The sequence below is a fragment of the Fragaria vesca genome, linkage group LG6, assembly GCF_000184155.1.
Source record: "Fragaria vesca subsp. vesca linkage group LG6, FraVesHawaii_1.0, whole genome shotgun sequence".
In the NCBI taxonomy this organism is placed as follows: domain Eukaryota; kingdom Viridiplantae; phylum Streptophyta; class Magnoliopsida; order Rosales; family Rosaceae; genus Fragaria; species Fragaria vesca.
The window spans coordinates 17072865-17094945 of NC_020496.1; the positions used below are offsets into that span (position 1 = coordinate 17072865).

Genomic DNA, 22081 nt, shown 5'->3' on the forward strand with positions numbered 1-22081 from the left:
TGGTAAATTACAGAGTTTAATGCTCGTCAGCCCCCCAACCCCCCCCCCCCCCCGGCATGTTTCCCGCCTGCGTTAGTTGGTATCAGAGCGGGTTTCTCCTGTCTCTTTTATCTACTAGATTATCCATGGCTCATGAACCAGTTATAAAAGCATATTTGGATTGCCTTTTCGCTCAGATAACTGCTACTATTAACAACTTTCAAGCTCAAATAGGAGGATTTCAAACGAATAACAACAATTGCAAGAGAGATCGAGGAGGAGCATCCAAGTGGCAAAATCAGGTTGCTAATCATGCATTCTTTATGTTTATGGAGGTTCTAGAACACAAGCATGTAAAGATTGTTTCAAACCGTCTTAAGAGCATTGCTGCTGATTGGTGGGATGATTTGCAAAGAGATGAAAGATGCAAGGTAAAGAACTTGTTCGAACATGAAGGAAGATGAAAGGTCTTCTTAGAGGAAAATTTCTACCTAGCGATTTTTCGATCAAGAAGTATCATTCTAAGTTGGAAGAGAGGAAACTAAAAGTTGACAAGTTTGCTTTGCCCGTTGTGAGTAATATTTTGATTGAAGAAAAATCAGAAGAATTTCAAATTGAAGAAGCTCCACAAGAAATCATCCATGAATTCTCAATGGAAGAAGTACGACCATAAATTATCCTTGAATTTCCAACGGAAGAAGTTCCACAAGAAATTATCCATGAAGTTCCAACGAATGAAGCTACACAAAAAATTATCCATGAGCCTCCAACGGAAGAAGTTCCTCAAGAGCTTATCTAAGAACAAACTAGAGAGGAAATTGTTTGTATTGACATGGTTAAAAATGTTGAAGAAAGCTTGTAGCCTCAAGTTATTCATTCTAAACCAGATGTCATTAAAGAATACAATTCTGAGTGCCCAGAAGAATCCGTCCAAGTTGCCTATGACAAACTCATCTTTGGAGTTGAGTTCATGATTGTGCCGTCAGAGTTCGCAACAGATCATGCTAATAAACCACAGGATCAACCATCGAATGTCTTGGGTTTTTCGTCAACATATTCTCGTTTCTCATTAAAGATTAACTCGAGGTCGAGTTCTTTTCAAGTGGAGGAGTCTGATGCAGGACAAGATTTTAGCCAAATTCAGCAAAGAATATCGAAACGAAAGAAATGTCGTCACATTAATAAGAATGATTTGAATATTACAAATTGGTATTCAAATAGGCTTCTTAATGATGGAATTAACTATAAATTACTCTTTTGGATATATCGGGATTCTCGAGCAAAAAACATATTTTGGATTGTGAATCGGATTAGAGTGGATTTTGGCTAGAATGTCTGTTTGGAACGCATAATACATTTTCGGAATGGGAATAACGAGATCTACAGGACTAACTTTTGTGAGCCTCGTCAGATTTAGGCTAAAAGATGTCGTTTTAATATTCTGATTCAGCATTTAATATTGTTTTAGGATTTCTAGTTCCTTTAGGTTTTATTATTTTCTAGTTCTATTCTAAATAAGATTTAGTCAGGAGTTAGGGCTTATATAAAGACACCCTCTATGTATTATTCATTGAATTCAACAATTCAATAATATTTCAGAAAACCCAGAGATTTATCTCACTTATTGTCTTCAAATTCGGTTCGACGCTTGTCTACCGTTTTTACCTTTCTACCTATAGCTTTCACTGCGTTAACTTCGCTCTCATCTAGTTGCCCTACAGCGCTAGTGTCGGTCTTTGGCCATGCCAACATCTGACGGGTGTGGTCGGACAGGATTCTCTGTTTGATGGACGAGGTTGGAGCTTGGTGGTTTTCATACAAAACTTGTCGCAAAATATGCTCATATAAATGAAAAAAAAAAATCGGGTTTTGGTTTTCTTTATAAGGTACTTGACTTTGAATTCTGGATTAGGGCTTCATTCAGAACTAGGGCTTCATACTGGTAACTTGTTTTAAAGTTTAATTTTGTGATATCAGAGAGTATTTTTTTTTTTTTTAGGTAAGGTAAAATCTTTATATATAAACCAAATTACAGACCATGAGAGATATCGATGGTGGATAAACCCCACATGCCTCCCTACCAAAAATACAAGCGAGTATATAGGACAAGAACCGATAAGGGTTCAACTACATCCTAACCTATTCCAGAAGCCTCCAACATCAAGAAGAAACAACATCTTCTAACATTACATACCAAAATCACTAGCATATATGTAGAGCTAACCTCCCCGTTACATTGACAATATGAGAACACCGACCTTAAAATAGTCTACAAAAATGACACCATAACCATGACACAACGATACCAACCTACCAAAACCATAAACCCTCTCTCAACAAGAGAAGGCCTAAACCCTCACTCAAAGAGGAGGGACTAGTAAACCTACACAAAACCAGAAAACCCAAAAAGAAAACTAAAAAAAAAAAAAAAAACCAAAAACAAAACTACAAAAAGGATCCAAGATTAAGCCCAAAAGGAACCCAGAGAAGCCTTTCAGAGAGCCAACCTAAAAGATGCTCTGACATATCTTGAAACAGCTCGTATGCGTTGCCACTGGTGTCGGTCGCCACCCGAAGAGCGCCACCATTCGCCTCCACCGCGAGGAGGTGGCACATCACCTCTGAAATCTGGAACATATATGGTTGGGATACGCAACCCATGCCAAATCTACAAGTTGATCCGAGCGAGCTTACCCCCTTAACACCGTCAACATGATCGACCGCGACTCTTGTTTGCAATTCAACCTCCCTGTCGGTGTAAAGCGACACTTCACCTCAACCTGCCGAACCACATCTCAATCTGATATGTGAAAAGGGTCGCCTCTCTAGTTCCTTGTCACGAGCCTATAAGAAGCGACCACCATTTAGCCACTGTTAACTCCTATTCGACAACAGCGTCAACGAATGCGCCGTCAGACGGAGATGAGGAAAAACTTTTGAATCCCTAGGAGTGCACGGGTATTTTGGAGAGAGAGCGAAGAAGTTTATTGATATCAAAGAGAAATTGGGAGAAAATAATAGTTGTAAACTTGTAATTCATCTATGAATAAAAAGTATCTATAATGCATAAGGAAAGGAAGGTACATAAAATCCTAGTACACAATACTATTTTGTAATCTAGTGTGATATCCCCATTTTTATACTGATTCACTTCGTTTTCTTTTTAATGAGCTAAAGTACTCAAATGTTGTAAACCAGCTTTTCATGAGTTGAAGTCGTAAACCAACTTTTCGTCAGTTGAAGTCACAACTTTTTATTTACAAGAAAAAAAATTATGTCACTAGATTAAATGATATCGTACATATTATGTTAATAGACCGAATAATACTAGACATATTGATTCTAGTTCTAACTATCGATGACATACCTAGATCGTGCATCTATATTTAGACCAAAAAAACTAATTCAGACTGTAAATTGCGAGTTGCTCATTAAATCAGGTACGTTTAGGTGAAAAAAGTCATAAATTTAAAAAATAATAATAATACTAAAAATTAAATAAAAAAAAGTGTCCTGAAAATGTTGCGTGTACAGTGCAAACCCTCCAAAGCTCCCGTCCTTGGTGACCAAGTTTACCGTTTGTTTTCATCTACCCCGTATCCCAATTCTATCCCCCTTTTCTGTCACTTAAATTCTCTCAAATCTTGATCCAGAACAGAACACCCATGACAGAAAACTCACCAGATTTGCCACGAGAATGCTGGGAACACATATTCAATCTCCTAGACCTCGACCACCCCTCTCAACTGTCCCCCCTCTCTCTCGTCTCCAAGCAATTCCTCCACATCACCAATCGCCTCTTACTCTCTCTCAAACTCTCCGACCCAACACTCCTCCCAATCCTACCTCGTCTTCTCCACAGATTCCAATGCCTCAAAGAAATAAACCTCTCCGGCTTCGGCGGCGACTTGAACCCTGTTCTTCATCGAATTGCCATATCTGGGTTGAACCTCCAATCACTCGACATCTCATCCCGACAAACTTTACCCGTAAATGGATTAAGAGTGTTCTCCTCCAAAATGATGAACCTGACGTCATTGAATTGCTGCAGAGTCGGATTCTTACAGGACACTGATCTAACTCTGATAGCAGAGTCGTTTCCTATGCTACAGGAGCTTGACATTAGCTACCCAGAACAGGGATCCTCAACTGGGTCGTCGGATTGGAAGCCCATATCCGATTCGGGTGTACTTTCGCTGGCAGTGAATCTCAAAAGCCTGAGGAGGATCAACCTTTCTGGTAATGACTTCATTACTGATATGTCCCTTTTGCATTTGGCAAAGAATTGTGTGTTGTTGACCCAAGTTGTTATTTATGAATGTGAGTTCATAACACATAATGGTGTGGCTAAACTGATCCGTGCTTGTGGTCACTTGAATAGTGTTTCGTTTTGTGGAGTTGGGGAACCTATGTTTTATCGTTTTGGATTTTATCGTTAGGATGTCCATGGAAAAGCTCCAAGGCTTTATGTGCTGTTGATTTTTCGAACACGTTGGTTCCGGATGAATTGCTTTGTTTAGTAGCAGAAGCATGTTTCCCTATGAAGAAGATTGTTCTTTGTAATTGTCAGGGTTATAGTTTTGCTGGAGTTTCATTTTTGGTGAGGCATTACCCGTTGGTTGAGCACTTGGATCTTGAAAGAACTTTTTTTCTTACAGATAATGATATCTTTGAGCTATCCAAGTCGCTTGGTAGTATCACTTATATATACCTTAGTTATTGCCATAGACTCACCAGTGTCACCTTTGACACCCTCGTTAGAAACTGTCGGGTTTTAAATGTAATCATAATGGCAGGAACGAATGCTGGGGCTGAAGCCTTGGAGTCAAAATTCTGAACTTGTCTCACAATAGGTTAATGGGAAATGGGGTTATTGCAAATTATGTATCGGTTTTCCCCAATTTGGAAATGCTAAATTTGAGCGATTGTGTAAAAATCACAGAAGACGGCATTGTAGAAGTTTTGAAGAGATGCTCTAGGATTAGGCATTTGGAGATAAGCAGATGTGGTTTGATAGAGAATCTTTTGATAGACTTTGAACTTCCGAAGTTGGAGGTATTGTGTGCAAGAGGATTGATAATTGATGATGATGGATTGACTATAATTGGAAAAAGATGTCCCAGGCTACAGAAATTAGACGTGTCGGCCTGCATGGAAGTTACAGCGAAGGGGGTGAAGGAAGTGGTAGCGTACTGCAAAGAAATTAGGGAGATAAAGTTGAGGTCGTGCACTAAATTCAGTTATGATGTCATTCCTTGGATGCTGTTATCAAGGCTGTCACTCAAGACAATTGTACTCGGCTTCTTTTCGTTCTCTTCCTACTGAGTGCCAAAGAAAACATATTGTGCATGAGGGAGTTCTTGTTTGTGCTGACTAGCGTCTATAGTATTATTTCAATGAAATTTTCAATATCTCAGGTGTACTGAGATAGAAGATATGTTTTTCTTCATCTTATACTGCAACCTCAATTATTTTGAGTTTTTGACAACAATTTATTAGCTATATGGTAATTTGTAGATGATGTTTCAGATGTTGTTATTACTTTTCAGTTTGGATCTTCCCACATGAATGTCATTCAGTTACAAGAAACTATTATTGGTTACTAACTCACAGGCGCGGGTAACTTATCCTACAAGCAAAGCCTCCATATTGAGCAAATTATAAGCAGATAGGAACCAGCATGTCAACTACCGATGTGATTATGTGAACAGTTTGAAGTTTTTATTTTCTACACTTCTCAAGTGCAGATACTAGATAGGAACCAGCATGTCAACCAATCGGTTCTGATAAACTGTGGCAGATTTTGCAGTTCTATATTCTGCAGTACCTCACCCATCATTCTTTACTGGAGATATGATACATGTAGCTACAAATCCTTTTTTTTTTTGGTCGTTTTACAGCCTTTATGTGACCTGCAGTTTTTGTTTTTGTGTAAAATACTAAAATGTCTCTTCTGAAGAATTCGGATTTCTCGAAGTTCATTTTGCTTGTTGGCTTTCCGGTCAATGTGATGTTTTGAAGTTTAGCCAAAACTTACAAGCAATTGGGTTAAGGGAATCCTTATATGTGTGATCCACATGCAAATTTTAGCAACTGAGCATTACAAAGCAGCGGAAAGGAATGCATTAGAAAGCAGAACTTATAAACAAGATTATGCAGATACGAGGTTATGTAAGAGGTGAACTTTATTTAAACTATCAATGTGACATACAATCGTGCCTTGCAACACACTCAAAAGGAGTGAAAAGAAAAGGAGAAGAAACCAACATGAACTAATCTATTTCATTCTATCCATACAGAATTATGAATGTATGGTTAACCAGAAAGGTAAATTACTGAATAAACAAAGAGAGAACGTATTCAAATGCTCTAATTCTTGTAATGTTTCTTGTACTCTTGTTTGACATCTGGTGTGTCCCGGAGACCAAGTTTGGAGAGAACAAGGCAGTAAGAGTCCCAGTCAGTTCTTCGGAGGTACTTCAATAGCTTCTTCCTCCTCTGCACCATTGCTTGAAGACCCTTAAGTGAATGCTTATCCTACAAAAAAAAAAAAATCAGAGTTGTTACATGGAGACAGAAACTTGTAACTGAATATATGTTAAGCATATTGGTTTAATAATAAAAAAACTAAAAGCAAATAGATGATTGTCACCTTTTTGTGTAAAACTGAAGAAAGGTGTTTGATCTTTGTAGTGAGCTGTGCCACTGCAGAGTGAAGAAAAAGGTTAGCAAACATCCAAAGCCATCACAAATAGAAACCATACCGTTTGTGTACTAATGGTTGAAATCTTTTGTATATCCCAGCCAGGAAAAGAATAAGAAATCTGTTTTCCATAAAATAAATTCTAAGGGACCTCCAAATTTGTTTATAGACCTCCCCTGCAATTTTATACCCAAAAGTTAACAATTTGCTTTCAAATTAAGAATATAAGAACCAAGACAGTAGCCATCCCCACCAGCCCCTAAGACTATGAACACTAAGGTGTTGTATCAATGGATTACTGTCCCGGGGAACTAACTACAAGGCGTCATGCTCATGCAACCCCTTCAACATTGACTACAGAGTTCAGATGGACTCCCCTAACAAATCGGATGTTTTCCTTTCTGATTGCAATTACAAAACTCTACTTGCATGAACAAGAGCCTAATATTACCATACTTTAATGCCCTTTCGTTTCCAGTAATCCCTTAACACTAATATCACATCCATGTTGTAGCTGCAGTTCAAAATACAGGAAATTGAATTCCAAACAAAGTTCAGCAATAAACCAAATACCAATTTTCCACCTTGTACTCTTCCTCCCCTTTCTGATAAGCAATAGAAACTTATTCACAACCAAGGAATTCCTAAATTCTAATATCACATCCATGCCAATCGATAGACGTTTCTGTGATAAAAAAAATTCACGGACATATGTACGGGTAGCCTCTTTGAGATTCCTATATCAAAATAAAGAGGGAGTAGAACAGTCAAAGAAACCAGCCAGACTCAAATCTGCACTGAAACATGAAATTCAGTGTTCAACCAGATTTTAGGTCTCAGACATATTTCTTCATAGAATAACCAAATACTTTTTCTGTCTTCCCCTACAGGTATGACAGTAGATGAACTAGTAGTGATATACAAAAATATAAATGTTACAAATATTAAGATACGAGGAGGAAAGCCTTTTTAACATTACGAATTGCATGCCACCGATAAATATTAAAGATACACTTGTATAGAAAGAAAGAGAAGACAAAAGATGTATTCTTCTGTAACTAAAAAAGATGTAAAACAATACAATATCAAAACCTATACCTTGTACTCGTGAAGAACCACAATCTGACTCTGACATTTTAAATTCATCTCTAACTTTGTCAAGCTCTATTTTTAGTTTTTCTGCAGCTGACATGTTATCTGGATGGAAATACTGCATTCAACATAATATAACAGATTAGGCACCAAACTGCAGAATATAGATCATCAATCACAATATCACTTCTTGTGAGAATGATAACAATACAAGTGCACATCAAACTCTCTACAAGCACACTTTCCAAAGAATTATGAACATAAGAAGACCTAGAGTAACATAACTGTGTGCCACTTATATATTTCACAATTCCATATCCTTAAAAGCAGAAAACAAAGATATCAATGTATGTGTTCCTTTAAGTTGTAATCAGTTTTCCACATTTAAGTTGTAAATGGGAGAAATCCCCCCAAGATAAATTGAATATATGAATTTTAGTGAAAAGTCACAGGTGATGCAAAAGTCAAAAGAATTATACTTGCCTTCTCAGCCAAGCCTTCCTTCGGGGGTTTCGTCATATAATCAGGAGTTTGACCCAATTCTAATATAGGAAGCCTCTTAACTGAAACAACAACAACATAAATCAATGAGTTCCAGAGGACCCCAAACTAAAATCAATAAAGAAAAACATTGAAATATTTGTTCAAGCTATTGTTGTAAATTCAAAGTAAAAACAGCAAACCCCAAGTTGTTAAATGTTAACTAATCTAACTCCACATACTGACAAGCCGGATCAGGGCATGATCCCAGAACTTAGAGCTGGGCTGTTTTCTTTAGACACCAAGGACATAATTTCAGTATTAACCAAACTGCGTATAAGAACATGTAATAACATTTCTGTCAAATAAAATCAAGTTAAACTCTTAACTGACAAGTTTTACTCACTGATGTAAGTGGACACTACTTAGACATAAAGACAGAAGAGGAGGGCTAAGATTTGGAAAGCATCACACTGAAACATGGGGTTTTCATAAACTTATAAATGCCAGCCTTGCTGAAAACCCTATACTTTAAAATGCATGGTATTGATTTGGTCTATTTCACTTAGACACTTTTGACCATAATACTACATATAGACCTATATTTTCAACAGATAACTTATTCTGCATCTCTCAATTAATTCTAAACCCTCTGCTTTGATCACCTAAGAACATTTCTGAATCTATTAAAAACCAAGCTACTAAACTAAACATGAACCCCAATCAAAGCAGCAAAAGAATACTCACTCGAAGATGTCTTATACCCCTCATTCAAGGTGACCAACGAATCCCTCAAGTCATTGCGATTGACTCCCCCAGTCCGAGACCGAGCCTCAATATCATCCATCTTCCTCAACTTGACCAACCTCTCACTCAACTCCACAAACGAAAACACCCCGCCGCCCTCGGGCCTCAACTTCCTCAGCTTCTCCCCCAACTCCTCTTCGCTATAAATCTTGATAAACTCAGTCTTCAACCCATCCTCCCTCTTCTCTCCAATCCTCTCCTTATCAAACAAACGCGGCAGTCCACCACTGCCCACCGCATCCTGGCCGCTCGGCTTCGACCTTAGTATGCTCTGAAACCTTCTCATCGACAATGGCTCACCCTTCTTCTCACCCTGCACATTTGCATTGGGTCTTAAGTGCTTCAGACTATCCCGAATCGACTTGAACTCCACCGCCTTGCCGTCGCTGCTCACTTTTCTCTTGAAAAGCTCGGAAAACGAAATCTGCTCCGAGCCCGGCGGGGGCGGAGAGCTGTTGGATTCAATGTGGTTTGGTCCCATGGATCGAATGCGAAACTCCGAGAGATTCTTGCGGATTTCGTACAGGGAATCGGCATTGGAGGGCCGGGCGGGAGGAGGAGGGTGGTTGATGCGAGGAGTGGGTCTGCTTTGATGTGACTGTTGCCTGAGGCTGCCTTTGACATCGCTGAAGTAATTGGAGATGGAGGAGGAGGAGGACTGGGGATTCGGTTCGGTTGGGTCGGATGGATCTGAGGAGGAGGAGGTGGAGAAGAGGTGGTGGGTGAGAGATGGGTTGGTTAGGGTGCGGTGGTTGGTTCTCAGTCGGAGAGCCATCATCGCCGAAAATGATGAAGAAGGCGTAGGTTTTGAAATGGGAAGAAGAAGAGGAGGAGAGATTGGGGGTTTTGCCTGGGGTTTTATTATTTGGGCCGATGACAAAGGTACTAGGCTACTAATGGAACACATTCTATCTACTTGGTTAATTAGTTTGCTTATCATCTAATAATAGTGTACGCTTGTTATGTAACGGGTCAAGTCTCAAACTTGCAATAGGAACTTAAAGGCCCATTCCACCCAATTAGGTAATTATGAAAGTAGTTATTTTCTGAGTAAAAACTTAAAATAGTACCTGAACTATTGCGAAAGGTATTTTTTTTTATACCTATAAATTTTTTTTACTTGAAATGGTACCTCAAGTATTGCTCTGTTACCTGATACGGTACCTCCGTTACTTTTTCTGTTAAAATTGCCTACGTGGCATTTTGAATGGTACAAATACCCAAAATGGTACCTAAGCTATTGCGAAATGGATTTTTCGATACCTGTATTTTTTTTATTCTCAAATAACACCCCAATATCTAATTATATATGATCGATAGGTAAACTGTAAACATAATAAACATATTATCACTATAATTCATAAATATATTATATTTTTCTTTATAAACATAATATTTATATTTCTCTTATGAGCAATTTTCTTATAAATAATTATAAATATATTACGTCTGTTTTTGTACAATCCTAGATGAGGTTTGCAGAAGCTGATGGCGTGTCTAGTAGATGGTCAGCTATCCTCATACTAACCTGCAATAACAAGGGTGATCGGGGGCTTCCGGTTTTTCGTTCTCTAAAGCTCAAGTCAGTATTTCATGGTAGAAATGTAATTACTAAGGTAGTTAATGTTACCTGACAAGCTGATGGCTGGGCCATATTTATGGCCCAGAGTGGGTTTTCCTTCACTTGAAAACCGATGTGGGACAACTCCCTTTTACTGTTACTTCAAACACCCAGTTTCCATACACCTTCCAAGACCGTTCCCGGCCCATCCGACTCTTGGATGAGAACCCTAGGGCGGCCTCGGTTATCTTAACCATGGTGGGATGTTACTGGTTTACAAACTTGAGAGGTTGTTTTATGCACAACCGACTACAACGTCGTTACTATTGTTGAGCAATAAAAAAAATAAAACAAAATTGATGCCGTAAGCTACAGATGATTATCCAGAAGAAAAAAGAAAGAGATAATGGCAGCAATATATAAAGTGGGGTTTAATTACATATAAAGTGGGGTTTAATTACATATTATCCTCACTCAAATACAGAGTCCTCAATTGACCAATTCCTCATGAAGCAAACCACCGAAACAGAGGAAAAAATAACAGAACCAAAGAGAAGGAGATTTTCAAATTCAAATTAAAGATCAGATATTCAAGTGTTGATCTGTTCATCTTCGTGATCTTTGTGCACGTTCAAATTCAAACTCATTCTTATCCAGCTGTTTGGTATTCTCTATATAAAGAGGGTACGTGCATGCATAGAGGGCCAGAGAAGAAGACCGAGGCAGAAGGGCAGCGACAGAAGACGGAGGCAGAAGCAGGCAGAGCGACAGAAGAAAGCAGAAGCAGACAAACGAAGAAGAAGCTTCAGAAGAAAACAGGAGAAGCGATCAAAAGAAGGCAGAAGCAAGAAGAAGCAAGCAGAAGCAACAGAGGTGACGAAGAAGCCACACAAAAGCTCAAGTCACGTAGCACAAAGCAAAGGGAAGAGATCGACAGCACCATAGAAGAAGAAGAAGCACAAGAGGAAAGGTAAAGAACTACTCCAGCCAGCCTCATTTCACTTCACTTCCGAGTCTGTCCTCTCATCAAATCCCACACCAACATGCTCAAATGCGAGAAGCCTCGTTTACGGTACATCTGGTATCCACGAGAGTAAATGCTGCAACAAAGCTCGCCTGGTGAAGCTTCACACGCAGTCTTCGAATCGGTGCCTCAAATGCTCTTCACTGCGTCAAAGGCAACATCACAGTCACGCACCAGAAAAGTAGCTCAAGTCGCCTACAACGAATAAAAGCAGTGAAGACGAAGTCTGATACCTCAATGAAGCTGCCACCAAAATGCTCACGACCTGTTCAGTCCCCAAAGGATGTGTCAAGGTGCCGGCTTCTTGTGTGATGTCTAGCAGTCTCCAAGGACCACGCCGGCGCAGCGTCTCTGAAGCCTTATAGCAGCAGCTCTCGGCTCCCACATGTCCCAAAAGTGATCTATGTTTGTCAGCAAGCAGCGTCTCAAAGTCCCAGCAGCGTCTATCATGTTCTCGCTCAAAGTCGCTTTGACCACAACCTGCATCAAGCATCAAAGACGACGTCACAAAGGAGCGGCTCAAGTCGTTTACAAGGACAGTAGGGAAAGTGAAGTTTGCTGCCATGCTCACAGCAGATGCCATTGTGTCAAGCTCCTGCCTCATGTGGAAGTAACGGCTTCAAGATTTATCAATCTGCAAAGCAACAAGCTGTGATTGAATGCGTCTGCATCAACAAGTCTACAACCAGCGCCATGACCACCACAAGGAGCCACTGATATTTTTACCAAAGCAATGACAAAGCAAGATGAAAAAGAAGTGTCTGCAAGTTCACCTCTTCAAATAAACCTGGCGGTGGAGGAAAGTTCAGAGCCTGTGTACAAGACACACATGCTTAATCTAAGCTTTTGCTTTGGGTGGCCATCAAATGACAAATGATCATCTCCAGGAGCTTAAATGAAATGACAAGAACATGTATAATTGTGTTTGCCAATTACATAAGCTACGTGCCTTTTTCTAAATCAAACACTAAAGGCATATGCCTCAGACTTGTTCAAATGGAAGTTGAATGGCAAGATGACAAAAAGTTGATCAATGCCCAAAATGAATCGGTGGAGTTTGGCAACATGCAAAGCAACAAGCTTTAGTCTCAATTAAAAAAAATCTGATCATGGAATCGTGACTTGATGATGGAAGAAGACAAACTTAATGTCAAGATGAATTGAGGAAATTCGCACCAAAATGCTGAAGGCGGATCAAAGAGCCAGCGAACTCAGTCTTCACCAAAATACCTTGACAACTGAAAAGAAGAAAGAAATCAAAGCCATGCTATGTTCGAGTGGGCTCGGCCAGAATTGAACCTGCCCAGATAAAGCTTCCTTACCCATTTTCGCACAAAGAGAAGTGACATAGCAAGCTTCCTAGTGTTGAGAAATTCCTTCTCGGCGAAGACCAACCATCTCCAAGTTGTTGTTTGCTGAACCAGTCCTTCTCCATTTGATCAGTTTCGGTCTCAAGTTCTGGGCTAAATAAAAATGAAGAACGGGAAGACAGGGAAAGTAAAAAGAAGACAAATGAGCCTCGAGGTCATTTCGTGCCTCACCAAATGATCCGTCAGTCACCGCAAAGCTAAAATGAAGCAGTGCAAAGCCCAATCCAAGTCTCAAGGCCCAACTGCAAAGCTCGACACGACGGGTGTCCAAATCAAATCAACACACTACCAAATTGGGTGTCCACAAAAAAATTACAATTGACAGATTCAAAAATATATCTGTCAACCCAAAAGTCGGTACAAAACCGCAAACCCAAATTAATAAACTACGGTCGGTTTGATCCCATAAAAGGGTACGTAGGCAATCTAGCGACCTACTAGATGCAACCACCATTCCAAACAGAATCCTTGACACCACCAGTCAAATTCGGTCAGTCCAAATGACTTTAGTCAAATTCCTAAAGCACCAGAAAAATCAAATTCACTCCCAAAAATTTGAACTACATTCCTGGATCACCTGAAGCCAAAGTCTCGCTCCAAAGCTCAAATGCCTTCAGATACAAATCCAAACACATTTCTAAACACTACTCTCATTCCAAAATCAAAGCCCTCTAACGAGTCATTCGCTTGTTGGAATTCTTGAACTACGAATGGCTTGATCCCTTCCCAAGGGTACGTAGGCAACCCATTCAAATTTCCGGGTGCAGCCATAAAAATAAACAAACACACACACCCCCCATTGGTTATTTTCTTTTGGAATCAAAGGGTTTTCCTTTTAAAATAAGAGGATGTGATTAAGAGATATGTTATCTTGAATGGGTCAAACTTAACATAATAAAAGTTATATCTCCCATAAATGTGATAGGACGATATTATGTCGAGTATATGCTGTACATTTTTTGCTCAACAACTACATATTGGACTTTCTTTATAAATAGACCTTATGTAAGAAAATATTTATGGATAAAATGCTAATAATATGTTTATGAGTTTAATTTACATATATATATATGTAGATCAAAAAGTAATTTGGAATTTTTATTTGGAGTAAAAAAGTTTATAGGCACCAAAAAATTCTTTAGTAGTAGATTAGGTACCATTTTGGGTATTTATACCATTCAAATATATGCCACGTAGGCGATCTTAATGGAAAAATTAACAGAGGTATCATATCAGGTAACAGAGCAATACTTGAGGTACCATTTCAAGTAAAACAAATTCATATGTACCAAAAAATACCTTTCGCAATAGTCCAGGTACCATTTTAGGTTTTTACCCTTATGTTCTAGGGAAAATGACATAGAAAGGACTAACCAAAGATTTAAATACACAAAAAACCATTTGCTGAAAGATTTATGCAAATAAAGACATGACCCAAGGCTAAATTAAATACTGACATGTCTGACTCTCCTTTTTTAAAATCAAATGACCAAAATGTCATTTCTACAGTAAAATTACACGAGTGCCACTAGAAGCAAAAGCCATCATACACTTCTCTCCTTCGTATCTTCAACCCCCAATTTCTCAGATCCTCACTTTCATCCCCACAAATCCCTAATCTCTTTGTCGTCCTCCTCCTCTATGTTAGCCCACTAGTGTCCTTTACGCCGCTAACTAGCCGAGCCACCACCCAACAAAAGTACAGTCAACCGAAACATGGTCGATCCGTCGTTTTGAGATCTGCTACTGAAGAAAATTTGTCGGTGAGGTATGGTAGGTGTTTGGAGGAGATTCATTGTTGTAAGATGTGCTACTGGAGCAATAGCAGCAAGGTTGGGCCCGAGCTGGCGTAGCTACGAGCTTGAAGGTAAAGGGAGCTGGAGTTGGATATAGTGTTGGCGGCAGAGAGTTTGTATGTGATTCAAAAATTCAAGATTTGATAAATTGGCTTGATTATGACAAAGATATGTGTAAAAGAGAGATGAATCTCATGTCAATTAATGCGAGTTACCACATAGAATATGAGTGCAGTTGCAGAGATAAGACTATTTTTTCAGTTTGGTTTTGATACTTTTGGATGGAAGTTGTTGAATTCATTTCAGTAAGATCATGTAGGTGTTTCGTCGAATATTTATTAGAATATGTTGCCAAAGAAAGCTGGAAAAGTCAAAAGAGAAATGGATTTGGATTTTAATCAGCAGTGGTAGCTTCTCAATTAATGTCACACCCCGGTTCTTAAGTTATTTTACGGTTATTTACTTTGGTATTATTTTGGTCTATTACCGTATTAAGTAATCGTTTACTATTTAAGACTCCAAAAGTTGACTTTTTCTTCTATTTGGAATTTAGGAAAACTTTCTTCATGAAAGTTGTAGCGAACGTTAAACAGAGTTCGTGGACATGCGACACACTTAAAACGGAGTTCGTATGAAGAAGTTATGGTCTAAAAACGAAAGTTACTATTTTGGTAAAAAGAGGTAAATTTTTATTGGGTTTTATTTTGTGGGTGTTTTAAGTGTTGGACCAGGTGTGGACAAGCCCAACACCCACATTCTCTCTCTCTCTCTCTCTCTCTCTCTCTCNCTCTNTCTCTTCTCGTTNATACTACTCTACTACTACTTACTTACTACTACTACTACTCTCTACTCTACTACTACTCTCTCTCTCTCTCTCTCTCTCTCTCTCTCTCTCTCTCTCTCTCTCTCTCTCTCTCTCTCTCTCTCTCTCTCTCTCTCTCTCTCTCTCTCCCGAGCCTCCCCTGAGCTCTCTCTTCAGCCGGAAGTTCCAACGCCACCTGCCGTCGTCCGGCCAGCAACCGGCCGCCGCTCCAGCCCAGTTCGGACCCCCGCCGTCTCCTCTCCCTTCCTGGGCCGGTGACCGATCGTGTGACACCGTCGGACGAGAGGAATCCCGCCCGACACGCCAAACTGTCCTTCGTCGGAGCTCCCTCCTCCGGCCACCATAACTCGAGATTTTTGGCTCAAATTGTAGCTCTCATCAAGGTTAGTGATCCCTAAAAAAGAATCGACTTAATTCAATCTTGGTAGGGAGAAATGTTTAATTTAAATTCTAGGGATTTATGGATGTTTTAGTTCGATTACCCTAGTTAAGCTTAGAATTGGACTAAGTGCTGGTTATGAAAGTTGTTGTGCATGATGAGAGGATTTTTCTGTTAAATTTTGGGGGGCAATGGACACCGTCAGAGTACGGCTGCAGGCTGCCGCTGCCCGCGGAGCAGGCGGCAGCGCTGCCACTTGGAGGTTGTTTTTCAAGTTTTTGGGTTTGTTATAATGAGAGGAGTCTAATGAAGTATAGTTTGGAATATTTGGAGGAGTTTTGATAAGGTTTGGGATTTTTAAAAGATTAAGAATTTTGCCAGTTATTAGAATGAAATCCGACCGTTGGATTTCCTTGGTATTTATTATAGAATGTTAGAATTGATGAATTAAGATTGTGGTGGAGTTTGGTGTGAATCCGGCAAGTTTAACCCTATTAAGAGTAGTCAGTTAAACGGAAGAGAGTTAGATGTTTTTATTCATGTATTTATTTTCTGGAATTGAAGTTTGGTTCTAAGCATGGTTGTTGTGCCAGGATGCACAGGGAATCTCGCTTGAGTGGCGACGCAGTTATCGTCGGGCTTATGCCTAAATTTGTGAGTGGACATTTTGGTTTTAAATAAATATGCATGCAAGATTTTATAATCTATCATTTTATTTTCCGAGCATATATTATAATTTTCAGCTCATGAGATGATCTTGAAAATTATTTGAGTTTGGTGCATTGATTAAGTGTTGGTCATGATTTATGGATTTGAGCTCGGATTAATTTTTTGATATTTGAGTTTGATTATTCCTTATAAGTTTCGGATTTCAGTATAATGGTTTTATTGGTGGACTTTGAGATTTTTAAATGATTTCCGAAAATGGGATTTTCGGTAGTTCTCCATCATAATTTAATTGTTATTTGAGGCATAATGATTTTGACTTGGAGAATATTTTAGCGAGTATTTTTGAGTGGAGATTTTATTAATTATGATTTATATTTGATATTGAAATCTCGCTTATATTTATAAATTTGAGAAGATTTTGACGTGTGAGATACGTCATTGAGTTTATTATAATTTCTTATGATGATTTTCAAGTACGGTTAGAAACCGTACCATTCGTATGATCTTGGGGAAGTTTCATGGATTTAAAGGATTTTTGTATGATTTTAGTCACCATAATATAGGGTCGCTTTTATATTGATTATTGCTAGCTAACCTTATTAGCGGTCATCATCATATGTGAGTCGCTATTATAGCCTTATTAGCGGTCCTCTTCATATGTGAGTAGAGCGCGTAGCGTGGGATGCTATTATAGCCTGGGAATCAACTTATCGGTATTTATATTTATTAGTTAGTTAGCCATTATTAGCGGTCCTCATTATAGGTGAGTATAGCGCTTAGCGTGGGGCGCTATTATAGCTTGGGAGGCACCGACCCGAGCTTAGGAGGCTCCTTTTACATGGTGATAACTCTTCCCCTTATTTTATTCTTCTCAGTAATATATTTGATTAACCAGCGGGGCTGGTTTATCTCCTTTTATGAGATTTCTGTTTTAATTAACCAGCGGGGCTGGTTTGTCCTTTATCAAGTGATTTTTGATTTAAAGTTTTAAGGACGTTCAAGTTGCATGCTGTTAAGTTTTAAAAGTTGAAAAGTGGGAAAATATATAAGTTATATAATTGTTAAGTTATTGAATTTATTTTCGTCCACTCACTCTAACGTTTTTAAATTACTTTCCCCTGGGCCCTTTGGTTTATAAATGCCCAGTTTACAGGCTAATTTATTTGAGGTCAAGCGTATATTGAGTCGAGGCATAGTTAGAGGCTGTATCCTCTCATTCTTATTTCATTGCTTTTCGTTTATCTTTAGATAGGCTCTGAAAGTCCAGTAGTGAATTATTAATTGGTCTGTTGTTGGTTGTGGGATTATTTTAGTTGAGAAATTTTATATTGGGAGATGTGATGAACTTGGGGAGCAGGAAGGCTTCAGGTGTTGAGGATGGATGTTTGGTAATAGAAGTGTTTAAGTTGAGTTTTTCAGGTAAGAGTTGTCCATTTTCAAGGTAGATTATGCCGAATTTTTGGTAAATCTTTCTTGGAGGTGGACCCCGTAGGATTTACTTCGGATTTAAGGGTGAAATTCGGGGTGGGTTCTGACAATTAATAGTAGTAGCTTCTCAATAGATAGTAGCAACTTCTAAGCAGACAGTAGCAGCTTGGTCTCAATCGACAATAGTAGCTTGATTTCAATCGATAGTAGCAGCTCCCAATCGATACACAGTAGCAACTTAACCCAATCGACTGTAGTAGCTCCCAATCCACATATAGTAGCAGGATCTTACTAGTATATACAGTAGCAGGAGCTTTTCAATATACGCAATAGCAGGAGCTTTTTAATATATGCAGTAGCAGCAGTCAGGGTTGCATACACGTTTGTAACCTAGTATATACTTCCATTCTCAACCCCAAATCTCAGGTGTAAAAGTTATGAGGGTTAGTTTGGTAAAAGTGTCTCATGACACATGACATACAGAAAAATATTTGTCTTTATTTGTTAAAAACTGTCCTTATTTATTTAAAACCAATGTAAATGGATTTTTTTGTCTTTCAAATCTTTTGAAGGAGATATATATAGTTTGCTATATTTTCTATATCTATAGGATATATAATAGCTGTAAACTCCTTTAGATGACTTAATTAAAAAAAAAAAAAAAAAAAAAAAAAAAAAAACTACTTTTAGATGGGTTATGGATGAATGAATATGAACATTGTTTAGTTTATCTCTTTAGATTCTTATAGTTTTCCTTTTCTATTTAGATAAATGGATTCTTTTTTTTTCCTTGAACAAAATGATAGTTTCATTGATAATGCGGAGGCCAGAATGACTACATATGATAACCTTAAGGGTAATATAGAACAAGTACATTTGGACTTAAAGCTCACTTATTGGTGAGCATAACATATTGTACAAAAATTAGAACAACAAAAATACTAGAGCTACATACTACAAGAGCCTAAGCGCTCAATTGCGGTACCCAAGTAATATGCAACCATTTAGATGTAGCTAACTATCATAGTCTGCCAGCTCGAAATAGAGACACGGCTTAAGCCATCTATTGTTTGAATTCAGGCCCAATGGCCCAATTCTAACACAGATCTTGTTTGGGATTGAGTTCAGATCCAGGCCCAAGAGATCGAACCTAATTCCAAACCCTACTCATCTTGTGTTGCCCTCCTCTGTTAGCAACGCCATCCATGGCGGCGACAACTTGGTGTTTTTGCCTTTCAACAACCATCATCTTCAGCAGCAACCAAATCAGACCAGTCACTACCTCCTAGTAGCCTTCTCTAATTTCGACCACGATCGGAAGCTCTATCCCTGCTAGCACTAGCTCGCCGTCTTTGAAACCCGGTATGAACCAAGTTCTCTCACCCCCAGCCTCTCTAATCAAAAGCCATATGGTGATCGATCGAGGTTCTTGGGATATGAATTTTGATATATGGATTCTGATCCTAACAGCTATCTATTTAACGGTTTTATCTCTCAACCTTAGTCTGGTTGGTTTTAATGACAAAGGTACTAAGGCTACCTAATTAATTTATGGATTTTTTCCACTTCAAACATGGTCTCTCCTTCAATTTCTTCATCTTCTGGTCAATATATCTTTTTGCAATTTATTGTGCACAATGTAATTTTGGTGTTGTTTTTGTGTATGGGTCTGTCGCACCGATTATACCTTTTTCTGTCTCACCCTCTAGCCTCCAGTCATACTATAACACTCAGGTAACTAATTCGATTTCTCCAGCTATATATTTCAAAACATAAGTTTCAGGTCTATATTCCTATCTACAGACATTGTAACTCTGTTTTATTTGCTTCTAAGTGACAGGCAAACCAAGGAAGCAACATTAACTTCAACAGCCAAGGACCAAAATGAATAACAAAAAATGGACTGAATGCCAAGGATTGTTTTGGATATTTGTAGTTTTGCCAGAATACTAACGCAATCCATGTTGCTGCAACTGTAACAATTGCACTTATATCAACGGTTAACTAAACAAAGAAGAATCTTCTGCATCTATAACTAAACAGTCATCTTTTGAACAATTGGAGCAGCTATTCTCTTGCACAAATTGATGAAATTATGACCTTAGTTGTCACTAGATCAATTCATAACACTGTTGTACAGTGGCATTTTTGAACTAGCCAATGTAATGTACGTTATTTTTCTGTGGTATCCAATTCTTCTGATTTGCCTACAGGCAAAAAGACCGCAAAGCGCGGGTCTTAACGATAGTTATGTTTTAAGTTGGTTTTTTTTTTTTTTTTTTTTTTTTTTTTTAAGAAAGAACTAGATTAATAAGAGGAGCCACGAGAACATCCCAAATTTACAATGTCAAAAAGCAGGGCTCCTCAAGCAACTGTAGAAACTTTGTCTTCCCAAAGTTATGCTTTAAGTGTTGAGGAAAAGAAAGTAGTGTAAACTAAGCTAAGACTGTTTAGTATCTTGATTCATACAGGCTTTTATTCTAAACAGAAAAGAGGACGTCGTCAATGATTCAGTGGCTTGAACGGGTTTCTTTTTGGGTGTTACTAAATGTATCCAGCAAATTTCAAAATGTACCCGATATTAATTTTTTTACCAATTATACCCCTACTTGAATAGAAAAGATGAATCAAAATTACAAGGATGGCAGATGAAACTGAACTCTTCCTCTGTCTCTAATCATTGTTCAGATCAATTATAAGGCATAAGAACTTTTTCTTTCTCTGATCAAGTATGGCATATGAACTTGAGAGCCCAACTACGAAAAACATTGATGGATTATATTATTATAAGTTAATTTAAGGAGAAACATGATTCGTGATGGGAGCACTGGGATGTACCCAAATCTGATAAAACTCGAGAAAGAAGATGGTGGTTGATGGTGGGTTCAAAATCGAAGCACTCTTTCTCGAATTTGTGGAGTGGTGCACTAGTGCTTCTCTAAAGCTTGAGTGCTGAGGTAAAGGAAACCTGGAGAGTTGGAATAATCCTACAGTTTCAACGCTTCTGATGTTTTTGCGGCAACTTTCAATATGAATATTTGATGATAAGATGACAATTTTCTGTCTTTACCTTAATCGTTTTCTCTTGATCTTTGTATTTATGTTGATAGAAGAGAGCATGAGGTGTTGGGTATAGTTTTTGAAATATATGTTCGGTGCAAATAGATATAGGGGGTAAAATTGATCAAAATTGAAGTGTTAGGTTTACTTAATCATTTGCTTGGTACATTTAGTAACACCTTTTTTTTTCAGCTGAATAATGGCTTTGAAGGGTTTTGATTTATGGAGGTGAAGTTTACACTCCCTATTATACAATCCCCACTCTCACATTTCTTTTTATGGGATACCAAAGTTTAACTTCTCAGAAAGGTGGGATACTATTTATGGGATACCAAATTAGCTTCTCAGAAATGTGGGATACTATTTGGATAATTTTTCTTTTTATTTTTGGTTAAAGTTTTCATAAAAAGACAAAACACATATCACTAAATATAATATTTAAATTACCAAAAAATAAAAATAAAAATATGAATTATAAAATCAAGAGCGTAAATTCAGTTCCCTGGATTTAATGCCCCCTTCCAAAGCGAAACGTGCCGCCTCATTAACCAACAGACATCACCATCTCGCCTATCTGCCCTGAATTCTCCACCTTCAATACCCACAACCACCTCCCTCTCCCGGCGCGTCCATCTCACTCTCCTCAACCAATCCAAACCTACAAACCCTACTTTTACTTTTCGAACCAAAAAATTAATAAATCCTATTATCCATCGGCTATAATAAAAAGCCAAGAAAAGCCACGCGAGCTCGGTCCAACACTGCCACGTTTACAGCGTGTGGTGGCCCACATAAAAACACCATATTTCAGAGAAAAATCCATAGAAAGAGGAAGAAGTGGAAGGGTTGTGTTGTGTGAGTCGTTGTTGTTTGTTGTGAGAAACACAAGAAAAGAAGCAGCAGCCACATA

The 22081-nt window shown here is 38.5% G+C and overlaps 2 protein-coding genes across 2 annotated transcripts; one reads left to right on the forward strand and one right to left on the reverse strand.

The window, feature by feature from the left end:
* Positions 1-3644: 3644 nt before the first annotated feature.
* Positions 3645-4418, forward strand: LOC101313731 (F-box protein SKP2B-like). The gene has a single exon (XM_004305438.1). The coding sequence runs from the start codon at positions 3645-3647 to the stop codon at positions 4416-4418; it is 774 nt and encodes a 257-aa protein (XP_004305486.1).
* A 1730-nt stretch (positions 4419-6148) lies between these two features.
* Positions 6149-9873, reverse strand: LOC101306937. The gene is made up of 5 exons (XM_004303212.1): positions 9002-9873; positions 8258-8337; positions 7781-7892; positions 6632-6684; positions 6149-6516 (listed from the first exon to the last, which is right to left on the reverse strand). The coding sequence occupies exons 1-5, from the start codon at positions 9837-9839 to the stop codon at positions 6349-6351; spliced, it is 1251 nt and encodes a 416-aa protein (XP_004303260.1). The 5' UTR covers positions 9840-9873; the 3' UTR covers positions 6149-6348.
* Between the last annotated feature and the right edge of the window lie 12208 nt (positions 9874-22081).